Below are 15,363 nucleotides of genomic sequence, written 5' to 3' on the forward strand. Positions count from 1 at the left end.
ACCAAAGAAATCCCGTCAAGAAAATAAAGAAAGACATAGAAACATTCCAACCATTCAAGGATAATTTTGAGATTATCATAGAAGCAATAGTTAATAGCATAGACAAGACTAGGAATTTTGAGCAAATCACCATCCGTAAGAAAAATGCAACTGTAACAAGGTACAATAACCTATATGTACACCCAACAAGATGTAAAAAAGTATTTTTTTTAAATCTCATTTAACGTAGCAAAAATAAAAATGTAAATGTTCATACTCACGATTATTGACTCGAACTACATATGCATACATATTCTCTTTTCAACATCCTTCATGTATTTAAACAATGCTAAATCTTATCTACAAATGTATTTCGCTTCAAAACATGACGCATGTTTAAACACTATCAAAAAAACTGCTATATAACAAACATGCAAGAACTACATATAAAACTTCATACTCCTTTACTGAGCTGCACCTATCAACCTAGTTTATGCTTTCTTTTTCCTTTTAAGCGACACAATATTTACTCTCCTCTTACTTGATGTTTTATCGTTGAGTTTGCAGGTTTTCCTATAGATATTGCTTTTATCTTTCAATTTTGAAAACGCCATATAATTTCCAATCTTCACTTAATACTTAACCTTAGTTGTCCACCATTAGTATTAAACTTCCACCGTATGAATATGATTGTTGACTTCTTTTTCCTTGACCATAACCCCGCTTGGAAGCAAGCACTTGTTACATCCATCCATTGTCAAAAGTTTGTATCAACTGGTCTTTGATAAAATTCGATAATAGGTATGATTTTACAACAATGTAAGAAAGGTGCACCCCAATGACTAGTTTTTTAAATAAGACAATAGAATAGAGTATTGTTAGTTCTGCATGAGACATAATGATGCAAATACCCAATGGAAGGGTAACTGAAGCTTTTTCCCACTGGTAAAACCCCAAAAAGGCAGGGAAAAAATTGGACTGATGGCTGATGCGCATGTCTGCCAGCTAGGGGGACTGGAAAAACATGGGTGGTCACATTGCAGTCATCTCAACTGATGCCATCTTCCATGCAGTTAACTGTTGTAATTGAATGGTTGCAGTCCCATTGTTGAACACAAACAAATTGGCCTCATTATTGATGGCTTTTGTAGGATATGAGCGTGATGTAATACAAACCTTTCCACCTTGCGCAAATGTCTCCAAAATGGAATGGTCTACCTGCAATGTCACATGTTGCTAAGTGAGATCACATCAAACCAAAATCTGACTGAAAACCAACTGTTCTGGAGTATATTTCAACTATTGGTAAAACTACTCATATAGCTGGTTGCTTGAAAGATTATAAATGCTCAGAGATCCACAAGCTTCCAGACTGGAATATGTACCAAAGTTCGTAGGCTGAGTGATGTCTCTGTAGTGGGAATTGAAATGATGCTACCAAAGCTTGTTTTATCGACATCCGTTGCAACGGAAGATCTGAAAGAGACATAAGAGATGGATATAAACCACACAAAGAACATAGAAGATAAAACTACACAAGAAGATCATACATTCTATAAAGTAACCTTATAGCAGTGTAACAATTACTCTCTCCTCCCCTAAGTTTTCACAATTCTGTCTATGGTTCCAGCAGCAGTTCAAAAGGTTGAAGTATCCACAAACCTCTCTAAATTTAGATGAGTGAATCACTTTAGACTCTACGATGTGTACAGAACAAAAGGTTGAGTATCTACGAATCTCTCTAAATTTAGATAACTGAATTGCTTTAGACTCTATAATGTGTACAAGAGCTGGAATTGTGCCTTTAGGAATCCAAGTTCATTAAGTGCATTAACTTTCACATGCGAAAGCTGAATATTAGAGCATCAACAACAATAGAACAACCAATTTGAGATTAAAAATATTTGCAATCATGTGCTCACAATAGCTCATATGTCTGCCAAATCTTTGAAGCGCACAGGTCTTTTACCAGCAATTCTGAAGGAAAAATAAGATACTCTTTCCATGTTAACATGAAAACAAATCCATGGCCAATCAATTTACATAGTGTTGAATGTGTAAACATCAGTGCAAACATTGACACAACAGGCCAGGCAAACCAGCAAACAGCAAAAAAGCTGGATTGTGATCAACATCATGGTTTCTGAAAGTATGCCTATAGTACCACCTCTTTGAACATTTCTGGTATTACCACTCCCACTTTCTCCTTGATGAGACCTGACTCTTCCAGTCCCTGATCTTCTGTTTACAGAACCCCCTTCATGTGCATTGTAAGTCATCCCTGTCCCTCAGTTGTGTGGCATGGCTGGGCTCTTGGGAATATATTGCACTTCCAAAGATCAAGTCTTTCACTTTCTTTTCTGTGTTTTATAACGAAGGAATTTTGAATAATTAAGGATGTTGTTCATCTGCAGATAATTTATCAATTAAACCTGGCAGCTTAACAAGGCAAAATGCAGCCCTCTGAAATGGTTTATGAAGAAAGAAGAGGATGTTCTCCTAGAGCCTGTTTTGGATTTGAGCAGCCGAACTCTAGATCTTGCATTCCAAAGTATGCAAACAAGGGTTTGAAACTTATACAAGACAACAACATAGTGGCAACAATTGTAGAAAAGCTTGTTCATACAAGAAAGTTCTTTGGTAATGTATTGCAAAGGTACTCCATATTGCAGAAATTTTGGCCAAAACAAAAAGGGAAAGTTGCTGTTAGTGTCCTACATCGCCAATATAGTCACATTCACGGCTGTGTGTCTGTAGTGTATGATGCACTTTGCCATGCTTCTAGATATTTAATAACTATTATGAGTGTCTAGCTGATTGTGCTCCTCCACTTGCATGAAAATATCCATGGAATTTTGCCTTTTTGGATTGATCATATGAGTTGACTGTCCATTCACCCCTCTATCTTAGTGTCGAATCCTGGTAACAGTTGGCCCAGACATTATTATTCAGTGCCCAAAGCCCAACATGGCTTGATGTGCCAGGAACAACATGGGCAGAAGCAGGGGTAGTAATCAGACTGCTTATATGGCAAGCCTGACCTGCCATGTGACAACCAAGTTGGACGTTGTCTATCAGGTCAGCTGCACAGCTGAACAGCTCAGATGCATGTAAAAACTGATCTCCTAAAGGAACAAGTTGAAAGAAAAGAGAATCCAAATGCAGAAATGACTCTCCTAAAAAGAACAAGTCAAAAGAGAGAATCCAGAAGCAGAGAGGATCCTCCTATTCATACATTGCAGCAGCAAGCTGCAAGAGTGATGAAAAGGCTGTGAACAGCAAATTCACACACTACTCCAAGCCAGCCACAATCCACCATGAACAGTCCTGCTCATTGTACCATGATCCATGCATTTGTGTGGAGCTCCCCATTCTTGCTGATGACTGATTTGACTAACTGAAAACCAAGAGTTGCTTTAAATAGCCCAAAACTCTTGATATAAATTACAAAGCCAGCCAATGTTGTTAAGTTATTACAAATTCAACCAAACCATAACAGTCCACTAAACCAACTGCCTAGGACCATTTGAAAGGTTCAAAACACTGGACAATTGTGCATCCATGATTCCATGGTCTAGGAGCATTTTCGACAAATTTTGGCTCATTTTGTCACCAGAAATCATCTCTCCTGTCAAGGAAAATGCTGCCACATCACGTGCACTACATAATTCCCCATTAGAATTGCAGCTATCCTCAGCTGTTCTACCCCCATCAGAATTCATATTAGGCAGTACCTAATATTCACACAGTTGCCTGTTCTTGAGTAACTATCAGTGCTATCACAATCACCCACCGTGGCATGCACATAACGAAATGTTGAAGCTGCAGCACATGAACATCTCTCCCAAAACCAGTGCACAGCTGGTCAGACACTGATCTGTCACAAAAATCCACACATGTGAAATACATCCACACTTGTATAGCCACTGGACATGAAAATGAAAGATAAGGGAAAGTCTCGTCACATGTGGTACAAACACAATGGCTGGTGGATAGGTTTATGGTGTTACTACTAGGGAAACCTTAAATCACCTATCAGAACCCTGCAAACAAAGACTTTTCCCTAATAAGCAACCTTTCGAAGTAATCCAGCCTGCCACTTTGCAAGACTACCCTCACATGTAATACGTCAGGCCACAACACTCATGCCACAAGGGCTAGCGTCCCATACCTCCAACCATGCCATCCACAATGGGCAGACATGACAACCTATGGGCCTAGAATAGAAGTGTGTCTATTACAAAAGATGTGAAACAAATGTTCCTCAGTCTCCTTTATAGGACTCCTTGGGTGCCCTAGCCTAAGGTTGTGTTCACAAGTAGATACTACATGATCCAAGGTTGTGCCAATGTTGTGGGTACCCATCTTGGATATCCAAGGATGTAAAAAGCAGTCACTGTAGAATCCTTCGGATATTGGTCTATGAATTTTACCAAAAGGCAACCCTCACCATATGCTTTTAAGGTATTGTTATCTTCTTTATAAATGTAACAAAGTGCGAAAATTTAAACGACAAAAACAAGCCTGACACAACTCACTATCACTCACAATTTACTCATTTACATAGCATGCTGTTGCAATATGAGGTCATATCACATGTTCACAAGTGCCCACACCCTAATTTATGGGCAGCATCTTTATTGTTTATTCAATTATTGGTTAACCTATTTCATGGTAGGATGACAACTCTATTATGTTCTATAAAAGGAGGGACTATGGCCATAGCCATCTACTCATGTGCTTGTAGATTCTTGGTGTGGAGAGAGGGACTTTGTGGAGTGTGTGAACTCATGCTCAATCATTGTCCTCTTGATTCTCATACTGAATTCATATTTCCAGTTCCATCTTGTGCATTGTCTCTTTCATCGATCTTGTGTATTTCATAATTCCGCTACTTGTTTTGCTCTTCTAGCATGGTATCAAATGTTAAGGTAGGTTTGTAGAGAAATAACATTAATATAACTCACGGATGATTTACAGTGTGTCTAGTTGATAAGCTTGCTTGTTCGTCATGCATATGATTATATTTGGTTGCCATTGCCTTTGCCACTGCTGTCCCATCGTGTGTTTAGTACGCTTGGCAACATAACCATGTTGTGGACGTGGTTGCTTGTAACGTGGATGTTTTTGTGTTTGTCATGTGGTGTTGTGTACTGATTGATTGACATCTGTGCTGCGTTGTTTTTGCTTTGACCTTTGTTTTCTTTTCACTTACATGTTGTATGGCATGGTATCACCCGAGTTGTCTACCATTGGTTGTTGTCTCAACCAAAACCTACATTCACTGGCTAGGCCATGTGGTGTGTTTGTCATCTATCATCTACAATGTCAACGTCATGTGTCGTCAATAATGTGTTGGTGTTTGCTTGTTGCCATGCATGACTGCAAATTTTTTCCTACACTTGCTTGTAAGGTCATTGTTCCTTTATAATATTGTTAAATGTGTTCAAATTGGAAAAATTAATTCATGTGAGATGGTTTGCTCATGATTCACCTATTGCACCTAATTTTGTCCTCACATTTGTCATATGTGCGTGTTGTGCTAAGCTTTTTATTGGTGTGCTTTGCTACTCTCTTCTACAAAAGTCTACCAAGGTAATACGCAAGTACTCGTGGATGAGCGATTAGCGGTTGAGTGGTGTGATACTCACTAGTACTTTTCAAAGAGGGCATTGCATTTCTCCAATCTTTGGAGGAGTCCTTGCTTCCATCGTGATGTGCCGAAGTAGCAGTCATGCCATGAAGTTGAACAAAAGGAATGGTGTGGTGCAATGTCATATTTGAAGAGAAGGAAGACATGAAAGACATGTTGCTACTTCATGCAGTGGATATCACAGCCATGCTTGGTGAAGCACAAAATCCTTGAGGCCTATAAATGGCTCAAGTGAATACTTTTTCCTTCTTAGTGAACTGGACATGTGTCATTGAGTTCACATGTTTTGGCGACTCCAAACCTTGGATTGGTGTATCTAACACCAACTTCATGATGGGACATCCAACATAATGTCACAAGTGTTCAAGCATGAGGGGATCCAAAGGGCATGCATATCCTCTAGTGTAGGAATCTTGGTGTCACAACAAACTATCCATGGAGCTTGTGTGGCTACAAGAGGTGCACGATCGCTAGCTTGACTACCATGCTTTAGAAGAGGGATTATGATGTTTATTCTTCTTCAGGGTGCTTTCCTATGGAGGTGAATCCAATGGAGTGCATGCTATTGGAGTGTCCATGGTGCATCTTGGGTGTCCTTGTTATTTGCTTGTTCACCTATGCTCTCAAAGAGGGTGTTAGAAGTGGTCATATGACAAGTTCAAGCACCTACATCCAAATTTATGGGCAGCATCTTTATTGTTTATTTGATTGTTGGCTAACTTGTTTTGTAGTAGGATAACTCCTCCATTTTTGTCATAAAAGGAGGGAGTGTGGCAATAGTCATTCAGTCATGTACTTGCAGATTCTTGGTGGGGAGAAAGGGATCCTATGAAGTGTGTGAGCTAGTGCTCAACCATTGTAATATCGATGGTTTCGTATTGTGCATTATCTATTTCATCAATCTTGTATCTTTCATTATTCCATTGCTTGTTTTGTTCTTGTAACATATCTTCAATAGCATAGGAAGCATTATTTGAACATATGACAACTTGCCTTTCTAAGAAACATTTAACCACTTGCAAGAAGTGACGTACTAGGAAATACCATGTTTAGTCTTCACTAACATACAAGAAGAGAGAGAAAGAGACAGTGGAAGATGAAGATCTGCTGTATAAAGTGTGCTGTATACAAAGATATGCAGATATATACACGGGCGCAGTGTGTCGGACTGCGTGTCTCCACCTCGACAATGCAACCTGTTGTTCACCTCGAAGTCCGCTGCAGTCTGCACTGTCTCCTGTCTGAAATCTGCGAACAGAGACGGAATCTGCGCGAGCCACCAGCCTGTAATCTACGAGCAGAAGAATGTGTGCAGAAGACTGAAAACTCGGCTATAAATAGCCAAAAATCTGGGCGCCAGAAAATGCAGGTCGGCTGCATTAAATGCAGCCGATTGTACTGCAGCAAGTCGGGCTGCCACGTGGCAGTCCGACTGTGCAGTCCGACCAGGCAATGATCTCTAACACCCCCTCTCAGAGCCTGGGCGGGGCAGAAGCCTGAGGGATCTGGAATGTCTCCGAAGTAGAGCCTGGGGAGGTGCCTTCGTAAACAAATCTGCAAGACTGTCCTCCGTCTTGCAATACTCCACGGTGATGGTCTCATCCAGAAGCTTCTCTCTGATGAAGTGGTACTGGATCTCTATGTGCTTCGTCCGGGCATGAAAAACAAGATTCTGTGCCTAGGCAATGCAACTCTCATTGTCGCATTGCAGCAAAGTAGGACGAGTCTGGGGGCAGCCAAGCTCCTCCAACAATCTCCGAACAGCCTCACATGTGGTGGAAGACGCGGCCCGATACTCCGCCTCAGTAGACGAAAGGGCTACCGTGGGCTGCTTCTTGCTACTCCATGAGATAACACCTGCACCGAAGGTAAAATAGTAACCTGTAGTAGACCGCCTATGGTCCACATCACCGGCCCAATCCGAGTCGCTCCAACCTACAAGAACAAGATCGGAACCACCTGTGCCTGCGGGGTACTGAATCTCTAAATCAGACGTCCCCCTCAAATACCGAAGTATCCTCTGACAGCCTGCCAATGCACCGTCTGAGGTTCACTCATAAGCCCTGCCAAGAGCCCGACAGCAAAACAAAGATCAACACGAGTGTTGAGAAGCCAAATCAATGATCCAAGCAACTGACGATAGCGGGAAGCATCCGCCATGGGAGAAGCTGAATGGGAAGTGGCCTTCCAGTTCGGATCCATAGGAGTAGAAAGGGTCCGACAATCCTCCATCGCAAAAGAAACCAAGAGCTCCTGTACATATCTCTGCTGAGAGATGAAGATCCCCCTTTGAGATTGATAAATCTCATGGCCCAAAAAGAAATGGAGTAGACCCAAGTCCGTCATCTTGAACGTCCGATGTAAAGCTGCCTTCGTCTCTTGGACCTTCTGTGCATGATCACCTGTGACAATCAAATCATCAACATACAACACAAAAAGCACACAACCAGCCTTAGAAGTGTGAACATAAAGCTGCCGATCGGCCTTAGAACGCCGATATCCCAACTGTGACTGAAGGAACAAATCAATCTTCTCGTTCCATGCACGCGGAGCCTGCTTGAGGCCATACAAGGCCTTCTTCAACCTGTAGACTTTCCCATCTGAAGATCCAAAGCCAGGAGGCTGCTCGACATAGATCTCGTCCTTCAAATTACCATTGAGAAAGCCGACTTCATATCCAACTGGTAGACAGGCCATCTCCTATGGCCAGCCAAGGCAAGAACAGCTCGAATAGTCGCCATACGAGCAGTGGGGGCAAAAGTATCATGACAATCAATCCCTGGGCGCTGTGCAAAACCTTTAGCAACAAGGCAAGCCTTGTGCTTGTCCAAAGAACCATCGCTAAGGTACTTGGTCTTGAAGACCCATTTGACGCCAATCACCTTCTATTCGGGGGGGGGGAGTGACCAAGTGCCATTCCTCTCAATAGCCTCCGACTCGGCTTCCATAGCTTTCTTCCATGGTGCGGACTGTAAAGCCTCCTTCATGGAGGTGGGCTCTCGATCCTGCATAACACGGGTCATCAAACAATAGTTATAGCAAACAAGCTCCATAGAATGTGTCTGGTGCCTCCGTGACCGCCGCGGACCATCCTGCGGTCCCCACTCCTCAGGGACCCCCTCGATCCCTAAATCACGGAGTGTGTCACGGGCCCAACGAGGAGGAGGCTGGACCTCCCCTCGTCTCTCTCCATCAACGGAAGACTCTGGGATATCCACCGGTGGTAACTCCTCGGGGGTGACCAGTGGAACACTAGACTCTGTGTCAGAAACAGAATCAGAATCAAAAGGCGCGGGCTCCAAAGGAACTGTAGCGGGAGCCCAACTCTCCCCTCGATCTCCAAGAACGGGATACTCCTCACCCGCTGGTATGGCCGGAACCTCCACAAACTGAACATCTCAACTGGTGTACACATCCCGCTTGACGGGATCATACAAACAATAGCCTTGGGACTGGGAGCTGTAGCCAACAAATACCTGTCTTCGGAAAGCTGCGTCAAATTTATCACGATGAGCCTTGGGAATGGGAACATAGGCATCACACCCAAAGATCCTAAAATAAGAAACATCGGGCTTAGTCCCAAAGTAAGCCTCAAAAGGTGTCATCCCATCAACAGCCGAAGTGGGGGATCGATTAAGGATGTGGACTGCAGTAGCCACAACCTCGGCCCACAGAAACTGAGGTGTCTGTCGATGCTCCATCATGATGCGCGCCATCTCCATCACACTACGGTTTTTCCGTTCAAAAATGCCATTTTCTTGGGGAGTGTTGGTATTAGCAAACTCCTGGTGAATACCTTTATCTGCACAAAAACGAGCAAACACATTAGAAACAAATTCACCACCCTTGTCGGATCGCAAGGTCTTCAATCTCCGGCCTGATCGGTTCTCCTCAAAGAGAAGCCAATCCTTGAAGTGGGAGAAAGCTTCTAACTTCAATGCCAAAAAATAGACCCAAGTCATCCTGATGTAGTCATCTACGATCAACATGAAGTACGAGCTCCCTCGCAAGGACTCGTTCCTCATAGGGCCACAAAGATCCGTAGATACAAGCTCCATCGGTGAAGTAGACCGCCGCGAAGCTTTGTGGGGAATGGCATCCCTATGCTGCTTCCCACGAATGCAAGAGATGCATGGCTGCTGGCTCACCACTATATCCGGCAACCCTCGAACAAGCTGTCCACGTGACGCCCTCCGAAGATAATCATAGTTGAGGTGACCAAACCGAGCATGCCATAGCTTTGACTGTGTCTGAGAGGTAAAAAGAAGAGTAAGAGGGCGGTGGAAGACTTCAATTTATAGATACCGTTCTCCTCATATACGGATGAGAGAACCTTCCTTGACCCACGATCAAGGACTCGCACCGAATCACTGTTAAACTCCACCAAAAGTCCAAGGGAACAAATCTTATGAACGGACAGTAGACGATACCCTAAACCTGGTACATGCAAGACCTCTGAGGTATAGGTATCACCACGTCCATCTGGAATAAGCTGCATCTCACCCCGTCCGGCAATAGACACTGAAGAGCTATCTCCAATGAGAATCTACCCACGCGAAGGTCGCAACTGGGCAACACCATCTGATGAAGGAGTCATGTGCCGGGAGGCACCACTGTCAACGATCCACTCTCGAGCCTGGGGAGCTGTCATCACAGCATCAGAAGCAGTCGGTGTAGAGTCCTCAATGACAGCTAGATGAAGAAATGCAGCTGATGAGGGTGCAGTCACCGCTCCAGAATCCTTCGTATCCTTATTGTTGGTGTCCTTCTTGTCTTTGTCAGGGCAATCCTTCTTCCAATGGCCAGTCTTTCCACAAATATGGCATGTGGATTCTTTGTCCTTGTCCTTGTCCTTCTTTGACTTGTCATCCCCCTTCTTCTTCTTTTGGTCCTTCCCCTTCTTCTGAGAGGCTTGACCTATCAGTGCCTCCGACTTGGAAGCATTCTGTACCTTTAGTTGTTCCTCTTGGTCCAAGACCATAGGAACCAACTCTTCCCACAGAAGAGTGGACTCTCGCCCTGAAGCAATACGGCCGAAGTAGAAAGCACCGAATCGTGGCAACAACTGGGACAAGAGTGTGATCGCCGTGTCTTCGGAGAAAATCGGCTTCCCCGCATTCTGAACCTGCATCTGAAGCTGTCTAAGCTTGTTGATGTGCTCCTGCAACGAAGAAGACTTGTTCACGGACAAGGTCCGCGTTTGTACCTCCAAAGAAACCTGCTTCATAAGGGTCATCCGGTTATACATCTGATCAAGCTCCAGCCAGATCTCCCGAGCCACCGTCAAGTGCTCGATGTGAGCTATCACGGCTGTAGTACAAGACAGAAAAAGAAAGGAACCAATCCTCGCATCCAGTTTGTCCCAGTGAGACTGTGCCTTGGCCAACTCCGCACAAGCATCGGAAGAGAGTTTGGACTCGTCTCTCACCGAGGGCCGGTCGATCTCCTCCTGTACAAGCTCCGCCAAATCGTAGGACTCAAGGATGGCCAACATCATCACACGCCAGATGCGGTAGTTGTCGCCATCGAGCTTCTAATCTGCGGGAAGAGCCAGTAAGACAGGCACCTTCCGGTCCATAATCGTCTGGAACTCCAAGTCAATCTCTGTAGACATCTTCACCTGTAATGCCTTCACAAATGCAAAAGCAGCCCCCTCTGACTGTGAAAACTCAGCCTGCTAGGGCTCTTCCGCGTCCCAAAACTTCTTCACCCGCCGAAGGCGATGAAAAAGCAAAACCTGCACTTGAGAGCTGAAAACTCAAACTTCCTCCTCGTCAAACAGCAGTAAACAGCAACAAATCCACCACCTGGACTCCTTTCCCGCGCGCCCACGCTCGCTTCAGCCTTGTTCCAAGGCACAGCCCTCCTGCCTGCCCTCAAACGCTGAAAACGCAGCCTTGTGTCACGATAGAAACTCCTCTTCAGGTTGGTTCTGCACTCAGTCAACCCTTCAACACTGCTCTGATACCATGTCAGAGTGCAGCGGTGTGGAAGCGTAGGACTGAGAGAGAGAGAACGCAGAGGGAGAGAAGAGAGAGAAAGAGACAGTGGAAGATGAAGATCTGCTGTATAAAGTGTGCTGTATACAAAGATATGCAGATATATACACGGGCGCAGTGTGCTGGACTGCGTGTCTCCACCTCGATGATGCAACCTGCTGTTCATCTCGAAGTCCGCTGCAGTCTGCACTGTCTCCTAGCTGAAATCTGCGAATAGACGGAATCTGCGCGAGCCACCAGCCTGTAATCTGCAAGCAAAAGAATGTGTGCAGAAGACTGAAAACTCGGCTATAAATAGCCAAAAATCTGGGCGCCAGAAAATGCAGGTCGGCTGCATTTACTGCAGCAAGTCAGACTGCCACGTGGCAGTCCGACTGGACTGTGCAGTTCGACCAGGCAATGATCTCTAACACCTTCAAGGTTGACGCTAATTACTACTGGTTTTTGCAGGTCTTCTGGGATATTTGGCAGGTATGCCACTCACAAACTCTGTTGGTTTCAAGCATAGTACCCCGAAACGGCGTTTCGAGGCTGCTGACACGGACCGGCCGTTTCGGACCAAAACAGAAACAGCAGACCAGCGTTTCGGCATCCTGCGGTCCGTTTCAACCATTAATCCGAAACGCCATTTCCCCGTTTCCAAAATTTGGCCAAAACTCTGAAACTCCAGTTTTTCCCGCTTCTATTTCCCCCGTTTCCGAAACTCCCCCGTACTATGGTTTCAAGGCTTTCATCTTTGTGGATTAGTAGGTAGTAGGAAGGAGTGCTGGTTGTTGACAGGATGCCTTCACAACTTCTGAGACGGTTTCTTCATGACTACCATAAGCTAGAGGAGTGATATTTTCACATGTATTTCACTGTTTAGCCAATAAAGTGATGATCAAATCCTCAGGTTGAGACATCTTCCAGATTCTAAGTCATATAAAATACTGATTTTACAAAATGAAGCTTGTGCATACTGTGCATGCATGCTGTGTGCACAACATAAGCATACAAAAATCCTTGTGAGTAAATCCTCTGTGCCTCACGATGATCAGAAGGTCATGTAAGGAGGTGTCTGAAGAACATTCCTGCAAGATCATGCAATTAAGTCTATGCCATCATCACCTTGAGTTGTGTAAAGTGAACAATCTGCAATACAGCAGATGATAAGTCTTCCTCATGGGAGAAAGGGAAAGAGAATTTAATCTCTCAATTAGATATCTATCCATTTTACTCCTTCCTCGATTGCACAGCTAATGAGCTAGCTGACATGAGGCATCTACAGCACTTTCTTGCAGAAATTTCAATATAAAAGCAATTGTGCACATCACAGCACAACGAAGTCAGAGACTAGTTATATAGATTAACAGACAATGTTGGATTTGAAAGAAATCAAAAGCAGAGGCTAACAACTATAAGTATTTTTACCAGAAACCAATGGCCCATGTTAGTATCATGATAGAAGCAGAGGCTAGGTCTATAAGCTAATGGACATAAGAGTTAAATTTCTGAACACAACTAAAAGATAAAATGTCAGGTACATTCATTGGGACTAAGGCTAGATACTAACCTGCTTTGGTCATGGCAAATCAAAGCTTTCCACCCATCGTTACTGAATATAACAACGAAAAAGACTGCAGTTTGCTCCACTTGGTCATCCGATGCAAGAACCAACAATCCAAAAGGCCCAATTAGACCGTTTCTAGTTATCCCCTTTTGACTGCATAGCGATTGAGCGTTTTCAGCATTTATGGTTACATTCTCTGCTTCTTTCTGTGCTTGTTTAAGGTCTGGTAATTTGAAGGTCACACCAATGTCTAGCTACATAAACTGACGAAAATGTTAGCAAGACACCAACATGTTGCTTGCTTAGATTTGCTTCATATTACTGAAAGCTCAACCTCTAAGAGAAAAATTACATGAAAAGACTTCTAGACCTTCACTGTATATGAATACACCCAACTCCCACTCTTCCTTTCATCAACTGTGAATAGTGTCCTACAACCATGGTCCACGTTCATTTAACAGATGTAACAAACAGTTAACCCCAACATTGTGAATGGTTGTCAACAAGAAGTTTGAAACTTACCTGCATTCCATTCATTCCCTTAACCTCCACAACTGAGCCCCTATCTAAAGTCACATCTTCAAGAGTAACATTCCCTTCATGTAGCAAATCTACTTCCTCTATGGGCCACTGCAAAAGGCTGTGATTGGTGTCTGGATCTAGCCAAACCATGCGTGGAATTGCCTGCAGCAAAGTTAACAAACAAGCAGGATGTAAACTTAGCAATCAATATTAAAAATCCAATCTTACCATCGACCCAATGAGTTCTAAAACGTAGAAATTTTTTAGGCCACACTGATCAAATTTTCACATTTTGAAATGTTCAAACAAAATCAGTTCTTTCTTGATTACCTTCAAAAACACATTAGACACATCATGATGCTGGCTATGGGCAACAAGCCTGCTGTGCCTAAGAACATCTTAGCTTTAGATTCTGCAGCTTGAAGGAAAAAATATCAATACCTGAACAGAGGCCCAACCTTTGACAACATCGGTAGATTCTGCATCTGTTTCATCCACCCAACCAAATATGATTCTTCGTCCTTTATTGTTATCATAAAAGGATTTTGATGCATAATACTTTCCATAGTCATGTCGCAGTCCAATACCAGCATCCAAATCAGGCAAGGCAGGCAGAAAAGAATCATTATTAGGGAAGTATGTACCCAGTGTATAATAATCATGTCTGAAGCTCACTTTCAGTACATGCATCAAATTGGGTCCATTGGTTGAAGTATCAAGACCACTCCTGTTGTTTGCAGACATGGAAACAGGGTAGAAATCAGGGCATTCCCACATACCAGTGGATGGCACACTATGCAGAGGTAAATGTTCTTTTTCCCAGTGTATGAAATCCAAGCTCTTGTAAAGCAATGCCAGACCTGTGCCATTACTTTCTGCACCAACAACAAGTCTCCATTTGCCATCTGAGCCTAGCCAAGCTGTGGTAGGGTCTCTAAACATCCCACCTGCTATACCTACAGGGGGTTTCAAAACTGGATTTTCAGGTATCTTGACCCATTTGCGGAGCAACATATCATTCAAATCGGCAGGTACAGCTATTGCCTGCAGCTGAACCTGGGAATTCATATTAGCAGATATATTGCTCCACCCTGTGTAGACAAGCATAGGGTGACCTGCTACAAAGGTTGCCGAGCCTGTGAAGCAACCATACAAATCATACCATGCATCAGGAAACAGGGCTGGTTCCAAGTGCCACCAATGTATGAGATCTTTGGAAACTGCATGTCCCCATGTCATGTTGCCCCACACAGCAGCGAACGGGTTCCATTGATAGAAAATATGATAATAGCCCTTGTAGAACATGGGTCCTGAACAAGAGGAGGGTTAGATCAAGTCGTCATTTTGGGATAAGTAGCCACAAGGCTATGAAGAAGAAAGAAAGGAAGGAAGAAGCTATCTTAACATCTATAAAAGACACAAGTCACCTATGAGACCTGAAAAGAGTATGTCCATAGAACACTTCATAAGACTAAACTGAAATGAATATGTAGTAAACAGAGCTGAAAATCTGAAGCCAATATACTCTTGAATACAAATGCAACTCATGGCTCTATATCATCATTTCATTAGATTAACTTATTTCTTAAACCAAGAGCATAAACTCTATTAATTACACCTGAGCTGAACAACTAAGGTAAATAATATATCATCAATACAAA

General features: G+C 43.4%; 1 protein-coding gene across 2 annotated transcripts; it reads right to left on the reverse strand.

Moving 5' to 3' along the window:
* Positions 1 to 646: 646 nt before the first annotated feature.
* LOC148037354 (beta-fructofuranosidase, soluble isoenzyme I-like) lies at positions 647 to 15,047 on the reverse strand. Of its 2 annotated transcripts, XM_087676259.1 has the most exons (6): positions 14,347 to 15,047; positions 14,144 to 14,187; positions 13,703 to 13,864; positions 13,184 to 13,434; positions 1,365 to 1,455; positions 647 to 1,197 (listed from the first exon to the last, which is right to left on the reverse strand). In XM_087676259.1, exons 1-6 carry the CDS (start codon positions 15,005 to 15,007, stop codon positions 1,012 to 1,014), a joined length of 1,395 nt encoding a protein of 464 aa, XP_087532385.1. In that variant the 5' UTR covers positions 15,008 to 15,047; the 3' UTR covers positions 647 to 1,011. The 2 variants fall into 2 exon arrangements, with proteins under 2 accessions (XP_087532385.1, XP_087532384.1); XM_087676258.1 differs by having other exon boundaries at positions 649 to 1,197; positions 14,144 to 15,047.
* Between the last annotated feature and the right edge of the window lie 316 nt (positions 15,048 to 15,363).

The sequence above is a fragment of the Lygodium microphyllum genome, chromosome 4 (genome assembly GCF_053477565.2).
Source record: "Lygodium microphyllum isolate KBCC chromosome 4, Lygodium_microphyllum_v1.1.10, whole genome shotgun sequence".
NCBI lineage: Eukaryota > Viridiplantae > Streptophyta > Polypodiopsida > Schizaeales > Lygodiaceae > Lygodium > Lygodium microphyllum.